Consider the following 24,958-nt stretch of genomic DNA (forward strand, 5'->3'; position numbering starts at 1 on the left):
ATGGGAAAAGACGATACAGGTAAGATGCTTGTATTGTTCAAAACAGTTGTGTCGTCTGCAACCATTCGGATCGCCATGAGATCCGGATCCGGCTTTTCCCTCGACCTTTTTCTCGTCTGAAATCCTTCCCCCGTTATTTGACTGTATTGTGAACGTTTCCGACATGCTGATTTCAAGCATATGTGAAATGTCGCAAAATTTTCATGGGACCTTTTTTTCCCAGAACGCTATTTGCACGAGTTTCAGCCTTGCTGCACTTGCAGTTACTCTTGTATTATCGATAAGACATGTTAGTGAGCAATCCCTTTTAAGAACAAATATAAAAATATACAAACAAATAAACAAGAACATCTACGGCGGGAATTTTTGCAATTCTTAACCAATTCTCAGGATTTATGGATAGTTTTTCGACGACATTTCATCTCTGTTACTTTGAACAAGTTATTCTTCATTTTCATCAAATATGTGGGAAATATTGGGGCTACATAGAAAATTTGATCGTTGGATGGAATTCTACTGGCTATTTGAGCCCATTCCAAACTTTTCCGATTCCGATATGGTTCCAGGCATACGCGAAAGTGCTGAACTGAACTGAATTTCTTTGAAGTTTTCCAAGCATATCCAAAAGTCGTGACGCTTCTCTGAAACCATCATCAAAAATCATTAAAACGATATCTTTAAAAAACCGTATCGGTTACTGTTCTATTGTCAATTGAATAAGAAACAAAAAACGAAAAAAAAAACAGGAATAGGAAAATAGAATATATCAGCGAATGGAGCGATGAACTCGTACGAATTTACAAATCCGTGAAAATCCGAAATTGGCCGGAATTAAAGCGCTTAGAAATGTGGTGTCCGCAATTGTCGCGCTCTTCAACGACTACTCCATTGGATGACCACGTCAGTCGTCACCTAAATACCTTAAATCCACAAAAATCTTGGAACGCAAAAATTGGGACAGGATTGTGTCTAGGAGGATCTGCAGGATTTTTCTGCAGGATTTTTTCCCCACTAAATCAACGACGAGACACATCTGGCACTGAACGGACGGCCGGCAGGCCGGCCGGCCGGCATGGCACCCACCCACCACTGGATAAGAGAGTATTCGTCCGAAGTGCTCCTCACGTCCTTGAACACTGCTCGCAGCTATTGATCCTCACGCGTGTTGTCACGGCCTCACGCATACCTCGTCGAGATCCATCCATCCATCCATTCATCCATATGTTACTCCCCGATAACCATCATCCTTTATTCACTTAGGCTGCTTTTCTCTCTGGAACGTTTTCGGGAAAATTCGATTCGTAGTTTTCCATTTTTCCGAGTTTTAACATGCCGAGAATTTCGCGCCGAATAGTCTCTGATGCTTATTTGTTGACTTTTTCCTCAGATCTGCAAATATTTTGACTCTTCACTTTTCCGAAGAATGTTTCATTATTTATTTATGATAGTACTATGATAGTATTTATTTAGGCTTGAGTTAAAGTGATGTTTCATGATTTATTTAATATAAGGGTGTTTATTTGGGTTTAAATCAAAAATAGAGCAACTTTTCCTGATTTTTAATTTCTTTCAAAATGAATTTAATATATGTGTGTGTTTTTTGTTTGTTTCTAAATCCGATCATGAGCGATATGCTCAAATATATAAAAAACAATCTGTGATTTTTTTTAATCTCTAACGCAATGATGTATGATTTATTCGAAATAATGATATTTATAACGGTACTAAAAATTCTCCCTATTTTATCTTTTTTCTATTCTAAGTAAGTTAACTCGCTCTATTTTTCCGCAGCTGTCCCTGCCTCCTGCCTCTGAGAATCTTCTGGAAACTTTTTTTTTTGGTTAGAGAGTATCGCTTACAATGTTCAGCACGAAAATTACATCCATCTTGCACTTTCCACTCTAAGTCATTCTGAATCGGTGAGAGAATTTCTCGGAATCTTCGTCAACCTTGACTGTGAAAGGTTATTTCATGTAAAAAGTGAAGGAAGGGTGTTTTTTTTTTCTCGGATCTTGAAGAGAATGCGCCGAAAACTTCAGAATGTTGCTACTTTAACGAACTGTGGAGGATTGTTTTTGTTTTCGCGGTGTTTTCAATTTTCCGATGTCTTCTTCACCGCGACAAAGAAATGAATGAGCGAAAGCTTTTAAGGTCATTCGCTGGGATTGCGATGTAAGAGAGGAAAAAAAAAGAAAGAGCTATGACGTGTAATTGAATTGCCAGACGTTTTTTTTTTCGTGATATTCGGAGGAGTTTCTAGAAAATTCTAGAAACACATCCCTTGGCCACTTTAATTACACTCCAGGCGCATCAAAACGAAGCATACTCAGATAATAGTTATGAAAAGAAAAAAAGAAACGGAATGAAAAAGAATATGAAAAACAATGAAGGGTATTGGATACGGTGGAAAGATCTTTGTTTTAGAAAAAAATTAGGACATAGAATTAGTAATAGAATAATAGCGGTAATAGAGAATTTCCCTAATCATCTACTTCATTTTTCTTTTTTTTTTTCGTTATTTTTCCTATTTTTCCCTATTCTTTTCCCTTCTTTTCTTAATACTGACAGATTCAATTGATTTAGAATTTCTTTTGATCCACAATTCTTACGCTAACTTTCTTCGAACACCAATTTTTTTTCGATTTCAATCCCAGTAGCGAAATTGAAGTAGTGGATTATAAATCTTCGTACGGTGCTGGGAAATCTCATACGTATCCATGGATGTGAAATTGCTCGAGATTCTCATTCTGCAGATGGATTTTTATGTTCACGTTAATCGGAAAACACGTAGATTTCCCCGGTATGAAGCGGATTACGTCGCCGATGACACTCCGCTGAACCGAGCGCTACTCGGAGAAAACGCTGGAAATCCTCTCTTATAGGCATAAGTCCTGGAGTCTTCATTAAAAAAAATCACAAATCTTCATAAAAACAAAAATCTCTTATGGGAAATCGTTTCTACTCAGTTTAGTTTTTGGTCAACCATGATCTTCTAAGTTTTCGTCATGGGACACCGGACATACATACCTTTAGAAAATCTTGGCTACTGTAGTCGCAGAGTATTTCGTACACACATATGTAGTACACTAGTTCCCAAACCACATTCTTTTTTGATCTTTGGAAGAGAAAAAGAGGATCGGCAATGATCATAAAATCCAGAAACATGCAGAGCAAGGCGGAATGTTCTTCGCGCCTTGATTGGCCGCCGTCCCTGATTGGTGACGATAATTTCCACGCTGCACAATCATGTCACGCCGATAATTACATTGCGATTTATTCAAATGACACTAATTTGTTGTCTGAATACGTAGCGTCCGTAGTTGATGACCGTGGCTGACTGAGTTTGTAGTTTTCATGGGACATGGGACCAGAGCGCACGCGATCGTCTGCGAATCTTCGTTCGTTTCGTTCGAATCTCTGGAACAATTCTTTCATGGGACTTGTACCATTTCATAATTGAAAACTTCGAGAAGGAGACTTTTCAATGAAAATCTAGAAGAATTGTTAGTGACAGTATTCCTGCATTAGCTCTTTTAATTTTGCTTCTAAGTACTTTTTCATCCTTTCTTTTCACATAATAATGCTTTCGTGATGTTTTTTTATAGGCGAACACGCGTTTCAAAAACTTAGAATCCAAAAAAAAGCAGGAAAACAAATAGCAGAGAAACGCATTCGAAGTGGATTGATGCGCCACTGACTCTATACTTTATCCTTTTTAATAATGTTTTGCGAGGATAACGGTCGAGCGCACGCGATCCCCTCCGGACCGCATGACCCTACTGACAGTATTTCTGAATCTGAATTAGCTCTTTCAGTTTTGTTTTTAGGTAGTTTTTCTTCCCTTTTTCATTTGGTAATCCTTTGATATCACGTACGTACGTGATTACCCCATAGCGTGAACACGGATGATCCTCTTCCGTATTGTTAATATTAGTTTCACAAGGAAATACAAGGAAATAATAAAAAATAGAAATAATGAGAACGAGAAAATAGAAAATATCTCTTCTTTCTTCGCCAAATTATTATATAATTATTTTTATTTTCTATGTCCACCAAATTATCCATTCGTACCCTTCAAAAGAAAAAAGAACTGGCTTGAGCATACACGACATTACTTCCTCGTTTTTGCAGAAAAAAAGGATTCTTAAAAAAATTACGAAAACTAGGAAGTAACGTCGTCTATACTATTTTTCTTTAAAAAATGTAACAAAGAAATTTCTCCAAAAATTTCTTTGTTAAAATTCTCTTCGTTCTATGTTATGTCGTGTCGTTCTTTGAAATATAATTGCTCGTATTTTTCGAGTTTATCCTGTCTTTTCCAGTTAATTATACTTCTACAGTATATTTCCGTGCATATGTACTATGGATCTTGCAAAAAAAAAAAATAGACTACGATCCAGAACTGGTTCGCTACGTAGTACAATTAACTGACTAAACAAGTGCATGGCTTGCTTCGCTGTATTCTTTTCAGTCTAACCTTATATGACCGGAGAGTGCCCTTATTCTACGAAGTTCATACTTATATGAACATAAAATCAATTTTATCTAACTATCGTTTGCCGTAAAAATCCGAAAACTTAGAGTGCTTTGTGATTTATGGCTTTTTTTTAAATTACGCGCCTACTCCTACATTTATAGTTGATCGCACTCATTCTGTCCCGAATGACCGCGCCGCGACCTCCTCGCGAGTGATGTATGATGTCTCTGGGCGCTCTGCTCTGCACGAATCGATAAACTATTACGATCCTCATTCGAGTAAACATAAGTATCAGCACCCCTGTATAGCTTCGCTGGTTATGTTTTCTTTACGCGTGACAACACACATGGAACCTATATGAAAATTATATTTTATTATATTTATATTATACTACAATTTAAACCTATATGAATAGCAGTTCCAGCTGTTCAAGTTCAAAATGTTCTTTTTCTTTTTTCTTTCTTTTTTTTAAATCAATATTTCCTTTCAATTAGTGGAGTATATAATCTAATCCTCTCAGTTTCATTAAATGTCTTATAATTAAAAAATGAAATTTACGAGTTCGGTTATCGGTTAATTTTCCCTCCACAAAATAGAATTCCTTTCCTTAATTGGATTTGTTTAAAGTTTATGAGATTTTTATAGGTTGAGGAAGCAAACACGAATCCTTAAGAGAATAGCGAAAACTTTGGGAATCAAAGAGTTTTCTCTAGAAAAAATCTTTTCAAGTTTTTCCTTTATTATCGAATTTCCACTTCGGATTAATGGGGAAAATGTTAAGTATCCCGGCCCGACATTCACGAAAAATTCCATGCTCAATGCTAAGAGCTCTAAAATCTATTCATAAACATGGGAAGTGGGGCTGCGCTCATTTCTCATCTTTGTGGATAGCTTTCAGATTTTTTTTTGTTTAGGTCTAAGTTAGACGTCTATCAACCCGTTCACCTTGAGTGAACTGCTATATTTGATGCATTGCGTTGCTTTTTTGGAGCAGAAATGGATTACTCATACGACTCTTCTTTTATACGACGTCAAGACCATTCATGTACATTTGAATTCATCGCGCCACCATCCGCGTCGTCTTTTCCGTCGGGAATGCAATTAAATCACAAATTTCTCTATTGAATAATTCAAGTCTTATTATACAATCCTTTTAGCGTATTTACGAGATTAATCCCCCCCCCTCCCCCGTATTATGCGCCTTATAATTTTTTTTTTCAATTTTTTTTCCAAGTGAAATGAGATTACAGACTACGTTGCTCTTCAATTTTATGCTCTCAAAATCAATACACTTTTTAAATTGATTTTCTTGAGCCATTGTAGCCAGCATTGGTACTGATCGTCCTTATTAAACCAATCTTGGCTACAGCTCAAAAAAATGAATTAAAAACTACGTTTCAACATGTCGAGATTCAAAGGCAGTCAAACATGGGCAAAATACTTTTTATTTTTAAAGTCCTTTTTAAGTTGGTTGAATTATTTGTAAAATTTGTGTTGTTGGAAAAAAGATTTTGCGAGCATAGTGGTGACGTTAGCAAATGCAGCGAATTTATGCAAATCTCTGTAAGCTTTATGCACTTTGATAAACATCGTTGACATTAATTCGTGCCGTTTTTCAGTAAAAATCAGTCCTTAAGCAAAAAAAGCAGCTTTTTTTCCAGAAAGCCTTTTATCTTTATTGCTATTGTTCTAGCATTTTTATCAGTTGGAAGAGAAATGTCGTGAATTGCAAAACAGCAAAGAAAACTTTCTTTTGCTTTGAAGTGACGCTTTGATGTGAATTGCTATGACACAACCATTTATTTCCTATATAAACTAAGAGATTTTCATTAAGAAAGCGTCACTAAGCGATTTTGTTTTGATTCGGTCATATAGATACAATGTAGGTGAACGTCTTTCTTTTTGAAAGAAGAAAAAAATCTTAGAAATGATTCCATGGCGACATCGTACATATATGTTCGTTACGAGGCTGCACGTGTTCGTCAACGTTAAGAACAAAGCGCATAATCTTTTATATATATATATATTTAAATCGCAGTCATAATATGGAATTTTTTTTCTGTCGTGGGTAGTCTTTTTTTTTTCTTAAAGGCATCACCCCACGAATCTGAGATGGTACGGATTTCAGGTGGAGTATTCGTATACGGGATGGGAGACTATGGAGAGGGGGGTGATTCCGTCCAATTTCTTGACGAATTGACGTAAAAAAGCGGCCCCGACGATAAGGTTTGGAGCGATCCGGCGCGCCATTTTCCACAACGAGTTCGACTAGAGCGCGCCAGCCTTGTGCACGCATCTTCCGGGCCGCTTTTTATTACGCCAATTAGGAAGAAACGGACGGAATCACCCACCTCTCCATAATCTACGATCTCGTATACGAATACTCCACCTGAAATCCGTACCATCTCGTGGATTCGGGGGTGATGCCTTTAAAACACGGTAAACGCGTGTTATATCCGTGGATAATCCTCTAATATGTGGTTTTTTCCTCCAACTAAGCAGGAAATCGGCATTTTTCCCCACTAATCTTCTAACGAAAGTACGAGGAACCTGTCATATGGCTAATTTCCACACTATTTCCCAAAAAAGATAAAAATACGGGAAAAGGAAGAATAGTTCGAAAAGGTGTTAAGTATTATTTTGTCAGCGTGCCAGTGTAGGTTTTTTTTTCGTATGATAACACCCACATGTACAGGAAAGTACTTCGTTATCTTCGCGTAACGTTTCTTTCATCAATTACTAATAATTAATAATAATTTTTTGTTTACTGTTCATTTTTATCACTATTTATTTGCTATTTATTATTTTTGTTGATTTATCATCGCTGACAGTCAAACGCGCACCAGTTCCTAAAGTTCCTGAAGAAATGAGTGGGCGGGCGGGGTAAGGAGGCGGTGATTTTACCGTTGCGTTGGTCGGTTTTTAAAGGCCACATCTTTTCTGTCCGTGTGACCGCCTCCTCGTCTTTTTCCCATTCAGTCGTAGAGCAATTGAGAGAAATTTCTGTGACCACCACTACCACCATCTCCACCACCACCATCGCCACCACCACCATCGCCACCACCACCACCACCACCACAATTGGTGAGTGTACTCATTTCACTCTTACTCTCAATACCGTGAATTAGGTGCGATCGTATTTGCACACACAGTATTTGTTTGATGACGTCGGCACGTGTTGTGTGGTGGAAAAAAAAAACGACAATAACATGTACGTAAATGCACAAAGTTGTTGTAGTTGTTGTTTTGTAGTTGTTTACGGTACATTCACACTTTATTCATTTCCTTCAAAGCCATGGTGCTCTTATTTTCGTATTTATAGTTGTGAACTCATGCAGTAAGCTCTTAAATTGCTGGAAAATTCCTTTTCCTACAACTATTTTGTTGTTTTGGGTAGTTTTCTACTTTTTTTATTGTGAACTTGTTTTCGTTAATAATTTTTACTACATATTATTATTCATTTATTGTTCTATATTTTTATATGCTATTTATTATTTATTAATTCTATTATTTATATATTATTATTCATTTATTGTTTTATATTTTTTAAATTCATTTTTATTATACTATTTTTATTTTTTGCACTCATTTATTTAATTTCTATCATTTTTCCAAACAATTAAAAGTAATTTCTGATGTCTTGTGTCTGTTATCGTTGAAAAGTTATCGTTAGTCTACAGTCGAACCGATAATTTTAGATATGTGGTGCATTTGCATAAATCAGACTGACAGGTGTCGTTGTTTATGTTGAAATGGTAAGATATCGATTGAATAAAATTGCCTTCGATTTCTCTCTTAGTTGATGATTTTTCTATCGGATTCTTTTTATGGGACTCTGTATTCGTGCTCTATATTTCCTCAATACATCGTCTTATCAAGCTCTCTAACAAGCCTTTTTTTTCTCTTCACTTTTACTGGTTTGGTTGACCAATGGTGCCTGTGCTAAACAGCAAATAGGCTAAAATATGGTTGTCTTTTTCAAATTAATGAAAATTATTACTTGACATGCATAAAAATCATTGCTAATACCAAAAAAACCTCCATTCCGCTGAAAACGGAAACAAAAACAATAATATTCGGAAAACATTTGTTTGAAGCACGAATATCACTGTAAATTAAGTAGGCCTCGTCTTAGTTTCTGCAAATAGACAGTTTTCTTTTTTTTAATTATCTTATTCTGTCTTATTTTTATTTTCTTTTTTTTTATCACGCAGAGCATTTTATCGGTTTACTACTGTTACCTACGTTGCTTATTATTTGTTTACTTGATTTCCTTCCTTCCAAAATTACGATGTGAGAAAGCAGTCTGATACTCTTCTGTTGTTTACAACGATCTTGCTTATTTCTACGGTCGTACTACTTTCAGACGCACGTTGTTCCCTCTGTAATGGGAATGGGAACATGGGAATAACAACAGGTTGTACGTGGCACTCTAAGATCCACAAGCGCACACACCTACCTTTGGATCCATATGACTAATTTTTTGAATATTCAACTTAAAAAAAAGAACATTCTATTCGATTCCTTGAGTCATTATAACGGTTCTTTGCTATTAATTTCAAAAAAGCCATGTTTTTTTTGGAAATCAATGAGTGTAAAATTTCTCTTTTGTTGTTTTTTAATTTTTCTCCTTTAATTTGTGAATTCTTTTGAAATTCCGCAAGAATTGCGTACTTTTACTTCTAGTTTATCTCCATTTTTTTATTGTTCTATTTTATCCTCATTAATTTTATTTCAATGATGATAGTGAATAGAAAATCACATAATTGAGATAGATAATAGTTTAATATAAAAATATTACACAAACTTATTTTTTTCCTCAGTTAATCCTTAAGGTGTTTGCACCTTAGGCGCATTAGTGCATTTTAATCGACAACAGGAACACCTTATCACCAATTGTTATGTTTCAATTGATAACTCTAATTTCAGCTATAAAAAATGCAGGGGAAAAATGCGTGGATATAGGGATGTAGATGAATTAAGTAAAAAAAAAAGATAGTAAAGTTTGTACAATTCATCTTGTTCATTATTTTACTTTATTTTTGGCTTATTTTGTGATGAAAAAATTTTTCTTAAAATTGTAAAATTAACTTCGCTAGTGCGTGTTTTTTTTTTCGCTGGAATATTAATGCGATTTCTATTCGATTTCGATGCTTCTATGCGATAAGAAGTTTATCGAAGACGATTTTTTTCTTTGAAACTTTCAAAATACGCTTTAACCGATCTTGTTTTTGCTGTATCTTTAATAGTGGATCCTGGTTCTTCCACAATCACTTTCTCATGGACATTTTGAAGAATCCCAACAGTTTTGAACGCGTATTTCTAACTCCGCTGATAGCAAACCTCGTCGTTTACGTGGATCTCCTGGAAATGCTCCTTTCTTGACTGTTTTTGCGTCTCCATCACATTTTCTTTAGCTTTCGCGAGCAAATTTTCTCTCTTTAAAGTTTTTGTCGTCAATATTGTTTTTGCATTGTGACATTACTCGTACACGGGTTCTTAATTTTTTTTTAAATCAAATTTCACATGAGTGGAACCACTAAGGGTGCGCATCATGAAGATAGCAATCAACTTGTACTGTAGCCGCAATGCAGTTCTGTGCTGCGATTACAGTACATCTGTTGTATTGTTGCTGTTTAAATCTGGTACAGAAATACGAGACTGGGGATTTTGACTTTGCTCATGGAAACCATAAAAAATATATAAAGTCTCATATAATTTCGTTTCACGATTATTGTAACTGAAAAAAGAAGAGTTAGAGCAAAAAAAAAAGTGACAGATTTCAAGCCATTTTCGGCTGGCGATATTTAGAGTTTCCTTCACAGAGTTTCCTTTTCATTGTTGTGGTCCCGCGGCGAATAAGACAGCGTGCGCAGAGCCGTTAATCGATGCGCTGATCGCGTACGGCAGCGCGTGCGCGCGATTCAGAGCGTACTACGAGGATTAACAGGGTAGAGAAGCTCTAGCATACACACTTTACGTACTTCCACTATATACAGTAGTATTAAAACGAAGAGATGAGGCCGGAACTCTTCGCCTTGGTCTCGTATGGAAATAGTCCCCGAGAAAAAAGAAAACATGCATTGTCATGCGAATCGGTCGTGTTGAGATGTTTTTCGTCCGCGTTTCTTTTTCCGGTTTTCGTCACGTGATTTTGATGTAATTACGGTAGAATCAACTCAATTCGACTACTTACTTACAGGTCTTACGGGTCGCCAAGCACACAAATGGATTGGTGACCATTTGATGGCGACGAGAGCACGGATGCTATTTATTCTCTTCTATATTTTTACGTTCAGCGATCAATGGTCCGTTGCTTCACCATGTTCATATAAGGTGAGTCCGGTGGTAGTGACGGTTTCAATGTAGCGGCGGGCGATGTTGTGTTTGTGACGAGGACTGTGGTCGGTCGACACGGTCATTGAGTGCGTGTCCGCGCCGGAGTGTTTGGGATTTATGCAAAGACGAGTCTTTTGGCAAACATATTTAGAGTGGCTCGATGTTGCATATCGGATTACAGAAGCTTGCCGATTAGCACATCACAGGGTTGACTCGGAAATGTCCCTTGGAAATTCCCATTCATAGAAATGATTTTACAACTCTTGGAGGTCTCCTATATTTATGTCTTATATTTATTTATTTATTTCTTATATATTCATCTCTCCTATATATTCTCCCATGATGGGACCCAGATCGTAGCAGAGAAGCGAACAGGAGGAAGGGGGGGCTACCTTCATCCTTCAATGGTTTAGTCGAGTCAAAACGACATGAAGCACAGTGCAGTTGCGCAGGCAGTTGCACTTGAGGCGGAGGTCGCGATTGGAGTCGGGGTGGGACCATCACGAATTGCAGCAAGGAATGGTGCTGGCAATGGTCCCAACTCGATCCTAACCGCTACGCTCCACCGCGCCGCATCGAGCGCAACCGCTTACGCAACTGTACTGTGCTTCACGTGTCGTTTTGACTCTACTATATATATATCGTTTGTTTACAGGCAGTTTACATGTTTACATCCTTAATAAATGCTAGTACACCCTACAAATAACCGATTATATCTTTAGAGAAAACATGAACACCATTCTTTTTTCATCCCCGGAATTCCGCTTTGTTGATATAGTCGGGTCGAAACGACTTGAAACTTGTGGTGCTCGTGCGTAAGCGGATGCGCTTGAAGTGGTGCGGTGCAGCCATGCGGCCAGCGATTACAATCGTGGTAGGAGCATCGGTAGAAGCAGAGCGAAGCAGAGTGGAGCTGGTGAAGGTCCCAACTCGATTCTAACCGCCTACGATAAACCGCATCGTTCCTGGCACAGCCACCTACGCAGCGGCACCAAACTTCTCATCATTTTGATCCGAGTAAGACATTAAGAGGTGACATATCAGTAAATAATTAGAAATAAATAAATATGATAATAATTAATATATAATGTAGAGCAAATATCTAAAAAGAACGATTTTATTTTTTCATCGAATGTTCCCCCCTCAAAGTACATTTCCCAAAAATCCAATAACATATAAGAAAAAAATTACTGGAATAGATGACGAATTGAGCATACTTCAAATATATTTTCTAGAGTCCACGTGTGGAAGACGTTCTACTTGAAGTCCCCATTGAAACGAATCGTTTCCGACGATCCACCACCGAGAAAGTTTACGAAGCGTTACGTGTGTACTTACACTATGACGATTCCGTTCTTGCACTCCCAGCTGAAAAACAATTATTTGTAAATGTGAGTTCTATGCCTACACATTCCACCAGTTTTAATGGGAAATTTAACCCGTAGTTGTTTTCTTTTCTCCTGTAATTTTAGAGTTCCCTATTGCCAGAAGCAGCTGGTTATTGGGAGAATGTGTTGCGAGTCGCACGCGCTGATGCACCAATCCGGTTGCGAAGGTATGTATGGTTAGGGTGAAAACGAAATGAAGCTCGCTGCGGTTGCGTAAGCGGTTGCGCTCGAAGCGGCGCGAAGCGGGAAGATATCGGTTAGAATCCAGGTGGGACCGTGGCGGATTGCAGCGAGGAACTATGTCAGCAAAGGTCCCTCTAGATTCCAACCGCTGCATATCCGCCGTACCGCTTCGAACGCAACCGTTTACGCAACTGTACCGAGCTTCTTGTCGCTTTGATCCGACCACCCGTAATCATTCTTGTTTCGAGTCAATAATTAACATTAATTAATTAATATGGGACCCGTGTATTTCCAGGAAATGCATCTCATCCTACTATTACTTTCGAAACGAGAAGAAATCGGTGGCATGCGATCGAGGTTGCAGAGAGATGACCACGTGCGGTGACGCTGTCATACCACCGGAACATTTATTGGTGAGAATTTCACATTTGATTCAATTGTCCTTGCTTCAACATTTACTATTATGAATTTTATTAGAGTTACTTGATTTACAATTTTCATAAATGTTATAATTTATCATTTACATGGCACGCTAAGTGTAATTGTCGTGACAAACATGCAGCAGTTCATCACTAGTGGTTCCAACAACAATTTTCTTTCTGGTTCTGCTCTACTAAGACGATTAGAACTCGCTTAAATTGATGATTTTGCATAAAACACAACAATTCGCATTCGAAATACGATTACGATGGATGCCCCGTCTACCATAACCTTGTTTTCCGGAAGACTATATTCATCCGCAGAGGTATACGGTATAACGGTTTTGTCGCGAAAAAAAAAAGAAGAGGATTTGAAAGGATTCTCGTCCTTTTTCCCTTGCGTTCGTTTTTTTCTCATTTCCCGGAAAGTGAGTACAGGAGGTTGCACAATACCGTAACGAACGTGATCATCGAAAATCTCGAAAAATCCAGTTTTTTCTCGAAATTATAGAGATTATAACGTCTACCATAAGCTTATTTTCCGGAGGACCATGTTCATCTCCGGACATATATGGCATAACGGTGTCGTCGCTAAAAAAAAGGTCGTCCCTTTTCCTTTGAGTTTTTTTCTTATTCCCCGAAAAGTGAGGATAGGAGAAAGCGCATTATTCAGTGCCAACTTGATCATTGAAAAATTTCGAAAAATCCGGTTTTTTCCCCCCGAAATCATAGACATTTGGTCACCGGGTGCACCGCTGCGAGTTGAATAGGTCACAGCAATTAATTTCCTTCCCATCGTTCTCGATCGCACTTTCACTCCGAGACGAGAAAACGATGAATTGATCATTTTATAAGTTTTCTCTGAGAAATATGGTCTCACCAAGTCATGCAGAATCAGAAAGAAAACCTCGCTCATAAGGTAATTTTGTGGTTTTCTCTTATCCAAGGACGGGGACTGGGGTTCTTTACGGGGTCGAGAATCGGATACGAATTCAGACCTAACGAAGGAATCCTATGCTACGGCGATCTGAATTGTTCTTTTGGTTATAGTTCCTTGAACTTTTTTCGTTCGGACAAAGACACACATATGGGTGTGTGTAAAAATTTCCAGCAACGCTCTCACATTTTAATTCGGAACCGTCCGTAAAGAGGCTGCATAGTCATAAGAGATTCATCGCAATTTCAACGGTTGAAATTGGGGTCACTAAGTGCGTGTTTTCTGGATACATCCAAAAGATGATGGGAAAATGCACGTCAAAGAACTGACAGTGGAGTCATTACGGATGCGAAAACGAAAACTGTAGCTTCCGTGGCGCTGTTCGCTGAAATGTCAAACTGCAAAAACTTCAAAAAACTTCGCTTCGCTTTTTCTAGGAGAGTTTCCGTTGGATGCCGGGCACGAATGTGACATTTTCTGTGCAGCGCAACGACATTTTTCTGCAATTACGGTGCATACGCTGTGAGAACTGTATCTCAGAATCTGAGAATAAGCGCTGCTGAACGAGATCTGCGCAGTGACAGTCATGGAATACCGTATCCGCTTTGGAATGATTTTGTTTTGTTTGTGTGTTTACTTGTTATTTGTTTTGAACACGGAAAAACTTTGATTTTAATTGAAAATCGAAGCTCATATAACGATGACATATACTGTAGGTCCAATAACGAAAGTAGTGTCACAGTCTAAGCGAAGCCTATTTTTTCTCGAGATGATAAAAGAAAAGCACTGAGATACCACTGAGATACGTTTTTCCCAGGGAGTGAGCTTATGTCCGTTAGTGAATATAAGCATAAATTTTCAAAAGGCGACCTTAGAGCGTGGATCGAAAAAAATTCGATGTGGAGAACTCGGTTGCATGCCTCCACCATGCTTTGAATCTGTACAATGTGGTGTTACGATGCGGAATGGATCTTTAAGATCCATGGGACCTGGAATTCAATAAAAATCGAAAAATCCAGATTTAAGAATCGTTTTTGTTTTCTTCCTGGGTATTGTTCGTTTTGTATATTAAATTGATTATCCATAATAAATAAAAGTGAAATGAATCATCGATTTCAGGCTCTGTAGAAGGCGATTTTTCTTTCGAAACGTTAGCCAATTATTATAGCCAAATTATTATAGCCAAAATTATTTAACAAACTGGTGTACAGTTCATTAAAAATCAATACGACATCAACATATTCCGAAGTTCATTGAAAGTCGAACTTTTCAATTTTCAATCCATAATACGAATTTCTAATGTTTTTTTTTCTTGCATTTCGTCACATTCTTCAAATTTTTGGGACCTATATCCGTGAAAATTCAGGAGTGCTCATATTGTCTATCATCTGACGACTGCTATACAACTGGAGAAAAAGGTAGCGGAGTGAAGTAAGTGGATTTACTTGTTGTCTAACTGTTCTTATGTTGGATGGACGAAGGGTGGATATGTCCACACGGATAGCCGCAGCACGCACCGAACAGCAGCGGGCGCGTTGCGGTCCTCCTAGTGAACATAGCTACCATCGGCGGCACGTAATGTCTGCTAAAATGATTTTATTTGAAGAGATGCTGACTTCATACTGTACGTGACCGCAATTTCCACTAAACGATGCGATAGTGTGGATACGTTAGCGTACGCAGCACATTGTCAGCAAGAAGCGGAACTGGACAGGTACGACCATCGCTGATTGCTTTGATCTACAGTAATCTAACTGTAACTGAGAATTTTTGAAGACCGGTGGCTGGACACGTGAATCTTTGCCCGTCCGCGCTGTCCACACATCGTCACGATCGGGAAATTCTACTCTCAACGGTAAAACATGAAATTCTTCACGCGCTGGGTTTCAGCGTCGGTTTGTACGCGTTCTTTCGGGACGAGAATGGGAAACCGCGAACACGAAGGTGAGCGCAATTTCATTTTTGAAAAATTATTTCAATTTCGAATTTATTTATCATTAGTAATTTATTTAAATTTATTCGATTTAAAAGAAGTTATTTTTTTCATATTCTTGCATGTTTTCTACTTTTTCATCGGATGAGAAAGTGATAGCGGAGTAGTGTTTTCTAATTAAAATTTTAAAATTAATTTAACCAATTGAAATTAATTTTAAAAGACATTTTTCCATATTCTCCAATCCCACATCGACAGCAACGCCATTGTCGCACGAAAATCCTGTGAACGATAATGCTTACAATTCTTTTTCCAGTATTTAATTTTATTATTTATTTTAATTTTTTTATTTTTTATTATTTTAATTTTTTTACTTATAGATTTTTTTCTCCTCTATTCTTAATCCGAAGATTAATATCATTGTCAACAGAAACAACAAAATCGATTTTTTTTTCAAATTGAATTAAATCAAAATTAAATCAAGCGTCAAGTTGAAAGTAAACTTTAAGGAATCGTTACGGGAAGCCGATCTCGTTGAACAAGGAACTCGGTTATTACGAATGGGATCGTTCAACCATTTCTACGATACTTCGAGAAGATTGGTGGACGGGAGAAGGGAAGGTTCGTTGTCGGTTGGTCAGAAATCACTTTCTAGCCTAGTACGGAGGAATGTATGCACGCATTCGGATCCGTAAAAATCTTAAAAATCTTTATGGAAAATCAAAAGTCTGATATGATTAAAATACGTCAGTTAATCCTGGAAATTCGATATACTAAGTGGATTTATAGTGTCTTTAGATTCTTATTAAGTGCAATACTTAATTTTTTTTTTACATTCACTTCAGTTTGGCGCAAATTGCCTAGGTTTCTAGCGGCTACAATTACTAGACATGGTCGCTTTTAGGAAAATTCTCACTTCCACTTTTTTAAAAACATAGAAATCCAGCGGTACAGTTAACATAAAACAAGTACAAAGCTCACTACTTACGCCTTTATGAAATAATGATAATACTCGAAAAGAAATAAATTAACATTTATTTTCTAACAGAAACTTGTAAACACAACTTGTAAGCACAAGCTTCGCAAACAGCACCAGAAATGTAGAGTACAGGAGATATAGTAGAAGAAAATTGTGATCTTCAATAGATGCAGTAGGCGTGGCAACCGGCCTGTGACTCCAGAACGAAACTATCTGAACCTTTCACAATCGCGTCAAATCTCTCCTTTGGAATTTTTATCATAATTTTGCTACGGATAACTCGAAATTGGTCACAAAAAACTTCGGTAACCCTTTGTCCACTGTAAAATCCTGTGTTTGGAAAAAGGATCTCGCTTGAGCATTTCTCACTTTCTGTAGCAGGAGAATGAACTGTCAACCCATCACACAATTGGTAGTGAAGGTCCAACGTCTCCGTATGAAGCTGAAACTTTGTAGAGATTCTAGTGACCTTTACTGTTCCTTGTTCTGTTTTGTGGCAAACCTATGGGTGTTTTTAAATAAATGGATGAATAAATAAATAAATTCGAATACGTCCTGCGGCGGTAATCTCGCATTTCTATCCACATGCAATCAGTGATTCATTGGCATCTTAACCCAGTACACGCAATGGCAGCGCTTATCACTGAACAAATAAGACCAATTTTAGGATTTATCCATGAAAAAATAAGGATAGGAGTGTAGTTCACAAATATGAGCATGATGACGCTCAATTCCCCCTAGTAATCCCGTGAAAGACTTGTGAAACTGTCTTGTATGATCCGTCTACGCAACGATGCAACACATGACAGAACGTGAACCACTCCGTTGTCGCTCAGCGTTTGTAATCCAACTAATACAACTCAAATGAGCACCAAAACCTTTTCCAAAGTAGCGATGGTAGAGCGTTTGCTGTTTATTGCCCGTAATTAGTTGCATCGTTAACGATTATCCTCGGAAATTTCTTACATTTAGGTTGTTCATCCTGTTCATATGATGGTTACACCACGTGTTCGTGAAGAAGCTCGTCAACATTTCGCTTGTGACATATTGGAAGGAGCTGAACTTGAAAACCAGGGTGGTGACGGAACCGCGCTTACACATTGGGAAAAACGTGTATTTGAGGTAGGCCTTCTAGTGATAAAATAAAAATTTACCATCACGGTCGTTCTCTCTCCATGGAAAATGGTCACATCACTTTCCAAAGATGTTTTTTTTTTCTCAGAACGAAGCGATGACCGGCACGCATACACAGAATCCAGTTTATTCTCGGCTGACATTGGCTCTTCTGGAGGATAGCGGGTGGTATAAACCAAACTATGAGTACGTTCAAATTCCTTCTCTATTTTTTTTTTAAGTTTTGAGCTTTAATGAACCTCTAAGACTGTACCTGTCTCCTGAATTGTCTGCCTAATATGGTCTACAAGTCAAAAGATATAAGTTGAAATCTTCCCCATGAAATACAATGACTGTTGAGAGAAAGAAAAAGAACTTTAGGAGCGCAGAAGAACTCTACTGGGGTCGAAAGCTGGGATGTGATTTCGTCAGGAAGAGTTGTGGAGAGTGGATCAACAACAAGATTGAGAAGTTAGTCGTCGTATAATTTTGACTAATTCCAACACTATGAGTTGTTAATGTTCCCTAATTTACTATATTTCACTTTTAAGAAAACCCAAATTCTTCACAGGTTTCTAGAAATGAAATATTGACCACTTACAGAGGAGAGCTGCCGGCACCATTTTGCAATGAGATCAAGCATGACGGAAAGAAGTCGTTAGCTGTAACGAGGTAAGAGCACAAAATATTAAAAATATCCTAGAAACTGTCTACATCCACTAGCTCTTACGTTTCCTTGTGCGACCGCAACAGATCCTCACATTCGTTCCCCAGCACAAAATTCCTCTGCCCTGCTCCGATTTAACACGCGTTGCGGCAGTACCAAACAATCATACAGTCGGGTCAAAACGACATAAAGCGCGCAGCAGTTGTGTAAGCGGCTGCGTTTGGACCGGCGCGGTGGAGATAGCGGTTGGAATTGAGGTGGGACCATCGCGAACTGCAACAATCAACGGTGTTAGAAGGAGTATTCAGCGGATCCTAACCGCTACGCTACCGCTTGCGCAACTACGTTGTGCTTCATGTCGCTTTGACTGTACTATGAGTTCTGGGGCCTACATATATTCCGGGATCGATCGATTAAATTCTCAGCACACACACAGTAGTCGGTTCAAAACAACTTTGCTAAGTGCATTTGTGTACACCTCTCCATCCTAAATGGTGTGGTTGGATCTTCGCTCAACTCTGCGGCGCGATTAAATTTAGCGAAGGTCCCATCGCGAGAGCAACCGCCTACGCAATTCTACCACAAGCCAGGTGACTGTAATCCCAGAATCTATATACTATATAGTACACTATTTCAGATGCACTTCCCAGCGTGATTCGTTAGCACTTTGTAACCTCGTACCATATCGAAAGGTGGGTCTTGAAGAGAAGAATGAACGATAACTTAGTTTAATTGTACATAATTTAGGAGCTACCAATTCAATTTCGAAATTTCGCTAAAATTGATGGAGTTTCAAAAGATGGTACAAAACACTATGGAGGTTCTGTAGAGCTTGCCGATTTCTGTCCTTACAGTCAGGTGGTGTTAGCCGCAGATTATAGATTTTACATATTTTTGCGCTGTTTTTTTTTTCTTCGATAGAAAAGTGCAATTTGATACTAGTACAGTGTTTTTGTCATCTCACCCGCACAAATTCTCAGGAATGTATGACGTGTTCCTTTCAGGAATTCGAATGGAAATTGCCTAACACTACGATACGACGTGATTCCCGTTGCGAACTGGAGGGGAATAATCAAGAAGGGGAAGATATTCTAGAGGTTTGTTGGCTTACTAAATGCCCAATTCATGTACTTTCAACATATATAATTTTACTTTTAACAAATTTCTTCAAACAACCACGACAATTTCTTCAAACAACAATTTGACAAATTGTTAACAAATTTTTAATTTCAACATATATAATTTCTTTCTATAATTTTATAATTCTATTTTAATGCATATATTTTTTGTTTCAAACTATTTATTGCTTAAAATTACGATTATTACTAAGAAAGAGTTATGGATAGCATTTAACCTACAAATTATGAGATCCTGTTGGTCCGTAACGTTGAATCGTGGAAGCAAAACAACACAGCCTAGTATTATTACGTACCATTATTAAAGTATTATTACGCACGTATTATTGTATATATTACATAGTTACAAAGGAAAAAAAAATAATTGTTTTTCTTCCCTATAAGATACTGGATTTAACTCTGGTTCATGATCTAGGTATACGGATCCTCGTCGCGTTGCCTTGATTTCAAGAAACCATGGAGAGAACGAAAATGTGGCCGAATAAGATCGCTGTCTCACTACATGGCTGGTTGTTATGAGGTAAAATTTGTTTTTGAAACTTTTCAATTCTCAATTTTTCTTTGCGGAGAGTTTCGTGAGAAATTAGTGGTTTCGCTCCTTGTTGTTGTTTTATTATCTACCATGTCTTGAAACAAGTAGTTATAGCGGTTTGTCGGAAAAATCCAGATTTTTCTTTTCGATAGTTCGATTCCGTTGTGTACCTTTTGTATTGGACGTTTTCATTTATAAGTTCAAAGGCTCATTCATATTTAATAACTAGCGTTCATAGTTCTCATCAAGAGAAAAAATCGCGTGAATCGCTGGCAAAGTATTCTTTCCACAAATTTCGCAAATGAGGAGTGAACATGAGCATTTTTGCCGTATTTTGTATAGTTACTCCTGAAAAGGAGAGAATCATGTGTAGATGTTTGAAAGGTTACGTAAAATTTGCAGTGACGGGATTTTGAAAAAAAAAAGTCAATGGTGTTAGTCTGCTCCTTTAAAGGAAGCATACAACGAATCTGACCTGGCGAGGGAATTCGCGGGAAAAGCTGGATGTGGGGTTGTGAATTGCTTGATCAGGGGTGGTTCCGCTCATCTCTCCCTGGTCACCGTAAAAACCCCTTAAGCTCCAATGAGACACGTTATGAATACGTGCCTCTATGTGCAGGTATTCATTGGTTTTAGTAGAATAGGCTGTTGAGGACACCTTATTGATTTTCGACCGCTCGCACGAGGATGCCGCGCCTGCGCAAAGGTGGCGCGTTTCAACAAAAAGCAATCACAGCTAGAATCTTGTTTTAAAAAAGTGTTGTCTTGCACTCCGTTTCTTACGACAATTAGGGAGAGATGAGTGGAACCACCTCGGATCCTGTAATACATGACTACTTCTCTAGCTTTTCCCGCGGATTCGCTCACCACCTCAGATTCGTGGTACGCTGCTTTTTATTCTGCTTTCAGTAAGAGCAGCACCACCGGTGTACCGAAAAGGTTGATGGTGGTGAAATACAGACGTAAAGGCGTTAATTAGTTATTATCGTTAAGACGAATTGACCGCTTAACATTTGTCATCCCGAATAGTGCATTTAACAGCGAGATCTATAACTAGTGTTTAAAGGCATCACCCCACGAATCTGAGGTGGTGCAGATTTCACGTGGAGTATTCGTATACAGGATGGGAGACTACGGAGAGGAGGGTGATTCCGTCCATTTCTTCCTAATTACCGTAAAAAACAGCCCGGAAGATACGGCTTCATTCGTTTTGGCGCACCATTTTGTACAAGAGGTTCGATTGGAGCGCGCCAGTCTTGTGCGGCGCCGCATCTTCCGGGCCGTTTTTTACGGCAATTAGCAAGAAATGGGCGGAATCACCTCCCTCTCCGTAGTCTCCCATCCCGTATACGAATATTCCACCTGAAATCTGCACCACCTCAGATTCGTGGGGTGATGCCTTTAAGTAGAAGAGTTTTGGTATGAATATTACCAGAAGAAGAACTCTATAAACGTTTTATTCCCTTTCTTTCACAATCATTTTCAAATAAAATGTCAGAAAATTTTTTTGATGCCGGACAAAAAAATCTATAACGAATTTTAAATAACCGTAATGGAATTAATGGCAATTCTAGTAATACATTCACATATAATTGAATGAATTATTCTTTTCGCGTGCAAATCTAGCAGAAGTGCGTTGACGAAATGGGTGCGCATTCCACCGTAAAACTCAGAAAAGTCTGGGTTAGTGAGAGTGACGAACGAAGAATAAAGTTCCAGTTCATGGACGGTCGCCCTAATAAGCGAAAGTGCATCGTAAAAGTGAAAACCAGTGCCGAAAAAAGAGAACTTTCCTGCGACGTTTCGCTTTTTTCGTTAGTGAAGATTAATGCATGTAATTGTTCTTTCTGTTTTTTTTTTCTAAATTCTGAAAAACTTTTTTCCTTAATTTTCAGCACGTTTGCCAAAATGGTACTTTGTTTATTTCTGTGCACGATTCACCACTATATCCATGTTATTTCGAAGGTCAATATGTTCATATCAAAAGGGTGAGTTTTTAGATTTCTAGGGGATTTTTTTTTTCGTGGAACACAAGTTATTCCTTCACTTTCACCTAAAGGTTTCATGTTGTATGCGGCGCGTAATCGCGTTGTGTGCGGTTTTTTTTCCAGTATTGTCTGCACTTGCAGCCGACACTCGATTCATCATAAAGCAGAAAAATAAAACGTAAACGTTATCCTTAATGATAAATTAGTAGTCAAAGCACTAGAAGACATCTCTGACGATAACTTGCTGCATAGTAAGATCGGTGTATAGCTTCTTCAAAGGCATCACCCCACGAATCTGGGGTGGTGCGCATTTCAGGTGCAGAATTCTTATACGGGGTCGTAGATTATGTAGAGGAGGGCGATTTCGTGCATTTCTTCCTTACTGCCGTAAAAAACCGCCAGGAAGATGCGGCGCGTGCACAAGGCTAGCGCGCTCCAGTTAAACTCGTTGTAGAAAATAGCGCGCCCGAACGCCCGAAGTCGTATCTTCCTAGCCGTTTTTTACGGTAATTAGGAAGAAATAGACGGAATCACCCTTCTTTCCATAATCTACGACTCCGTGTAGGCATAACTCACCTAAAACCCCACCACCCCAGATTCGTTGGGTAGCGGATGGTGTGGCGCAGTCGGTTAGAAGTCCGTTGTAGCCACACGGTCGAGGGTTCGAAACTGCCCTAGTGCAAACCAAGCCTTTCATCCCTCCGGGGTCCATAAATAGGTCAGACTTGCTTGGAGGATAAAAACTCTGACTTGATCATCGGCTGGCCCCCACTGGTCATTGTATAGGCCAACACGCGTTCCTGAACCTCAACGATTACGAATTCCAGTAAAACGCGTTGGCGCATCCGTAAGCGGATTGATTAACGCCAGTAACTTTTTATGGCTTCATTTGGTACTAGTTAGATCCTGAAAGTAAAGCGCTACCTCCTGTAGCATCCGTAAGGCAAATAGTAATTTGTTGATTTCCTTGGTTATCATCGTTTTTTGCATCCCTCAAAGAGGTATTCCAGATCACTGATGGATGGCTACGTGAGGGTGTGATCCTGTGTCCATCATGTGATGAGTTCTGTTCACAATGCAAAATACAGGAGAAAACAGACGACTACATAGGTAAGTTCGCATCTTCTGCTGCCGGCTATTTTTACTCACACACACTTTCTGCACTATGTCGCGTTGCAGTCATTTAGCTAAACATAAGTAGCGGGGAAAAAATCTCGTATCACAGGAAAAAAGACGCTGATTTTTCTAGGTGATCCAGATCTAGACGAACCATGTGCTACTGCTACCATATCAATTTGGATGTGCCTGCTGATCGTGATGCTGTATCGGATATCGATTCATTGGTGTTGAATCTCGACAAAAAAACGATCCTCTGATTTGACAACACTACCAACCGATCAACGCTTTCATATGCGCAAAGGATCTGAAGCGATCAGTGACAGTGATTATTCCTACGGTTAGGGAAATCGCCACGAATTTCAGTAGAAGATACTTCTAACATAGTCATTGCTCTTTTTTTCACTCGGGTCGTTTTGAAATTGCCTTCTGTCTGCCTGTGACTTATCAAACGCAATAGCTCTCAAACAAATCAACTACGGATTACGGTATGATGATAATGTGAGGATAAAAACCAGATGAAAAAATCAATCGATCAATGAAAAACCTTGTCGCGGCTATTTTGCTCTCCTATCATTTATTTCTTCTTTCTTCGAATACGTATGGATGCTCTAATAATGAATCTAAAACTAGCATGGGCATAGCCGTGAAATCTCATAAATCTCATAAGATCATTGCTATGGTTTGATCTAACGGCGTAATTTTCTGTGAAACTTAATGTTTCCCGATTTAATATTCACGTTAACGATCATAAATTGCTGATATCACTTATTGGTAGCCAGTGCAAGGTCCCATACGGGTTACATACGCTGAATAGGTGTGTGATAATTATGTTCTCGTCAATCTGTTGTAGATTCCGGAGGATTTTTCCCTCCAAAATCGTCCATATGTGTAGCTAATTCTGCATTTTATTTATTTACTTACTTAGCTTTTTTTAAAAGTAAAATCTTTTAACATTAATTCTGTTCATGTGTTGTTTTCATATACCGGTTCAACTTCACCGAATGTCTGTAGAGATTGTCATTTTTATTGTGATTTTTCGCAAATTTTTTATCATAAAAGTTATTATATGCGTGTCCTACTTGATAGGTATTGAAAAACGAAGGAAATTCTAAAAATTAGCATTAAAGTAATAGTAATAACGATGAATTGTTATTAATAACCGTAATAAATTAACTATTGATTTACATCAACACCTGTTATGCTGCGGTGCGATGGCTGTCTCGATCAATCAATCGATTTTTATCTACTTCTTATGTGACTGCCGGATCAGTTAGTAAGTAATGCTCTTTGATGGGCTTAAATCACCCTCGACTGCACTTCTCCCGGATGACCGTCGTTGTAGCTTTAAAGTTGATCGAATTAGATTTGGGATTGTATTTTCACTCACTGCTTCGTACTCGTCGGAATTTCGCGTTGTAACTTTCAGAAGTACTCACTATCCTTGTATCCACGGATGCGATCTCTTTTGGACAACGAGGAAGATGTTGGAAGAAAAAAACTTTGATTGATACTCGCACAAACAGTTCCAGTTAAATTGAATTAAGGAACAGCAGAAGAAAGCGAAAATTTCGGAAATTACAATATATAGATAAATAACTGATCAAAGCCGATAGAGCCACAATATCAGTCAACAAAGTCAGCAATAAAATACTTCTAAAACTATGCTTGACCAAAAAAAAAACAGAAAATCAAGCATGAGTCCTGAATTTTGAGAAGAAAGAGCCTAGCGCCCACATTAATATTTTACT

The 24,958-nt window shown here is 38.3% G+C and overlaps 1 protein-coding gene across 2 annotated transcripts; it reads left to right on the top strand.

Annotated features, from left to right (window-relative positions):
- On the top strand, positions 1–23,441 carry RB195_008881 (uncharacterized protein; the record flags this gene model as incomplete). Of its 2 annotated transcripts, XM_064195607.1 has the most annotated exons (20): positions 1–19; positions 10,680–10,813; positions 12,052–12,207; positions 12,289–12,371; positions 12,683–12,800; positions 15,110–15,174; positions 15,350–15,457; positions 15,520–15,687; positions 16,186–16,297; positions 17,628–17,777; positions 17,878–17,975; positions 18,150–18,239; positions 18,372–18,440; positions 19,073–19,127; positions 19,183–19,293; positions 19,440–19,532; positions 19,987–20,091; positions 21,999–22,091; positions 23,102–23,201; positions 23,341–23,441. In XM_064195607.1, 20 exons carry the CDS (start codon positions 1–3, stop codon positions 23,439–23,441), a joined length of 2,028 nt encoding a protein of 675 aa, XP_064046752.1. The 2 variants fall into 2 exon arrangements, with proteins under 2 accessions (XP_064046752.1, XP_064046753.1); XM_064195608.1 differs by lacking the exon at positions 1–19 and having other exon boundaries at positions 10,742–10,813.
- Between the last annotated feature and the right edge of the window lie 1,517 nt (positions 23,442–24,958).

The sequence above is a fragment of the Necator americanus genome, chromosome III (genome assembly GCF_031761385.1).
Source record: "Necator americanus strain Aroian chromosome III, whole genome shotgun sequence".
NCBI lineage: Eukaryota > Metazoa > Nematoda > Chromadorea > Rhabditida > Ancylostomatidae > Necator > Necator americanus.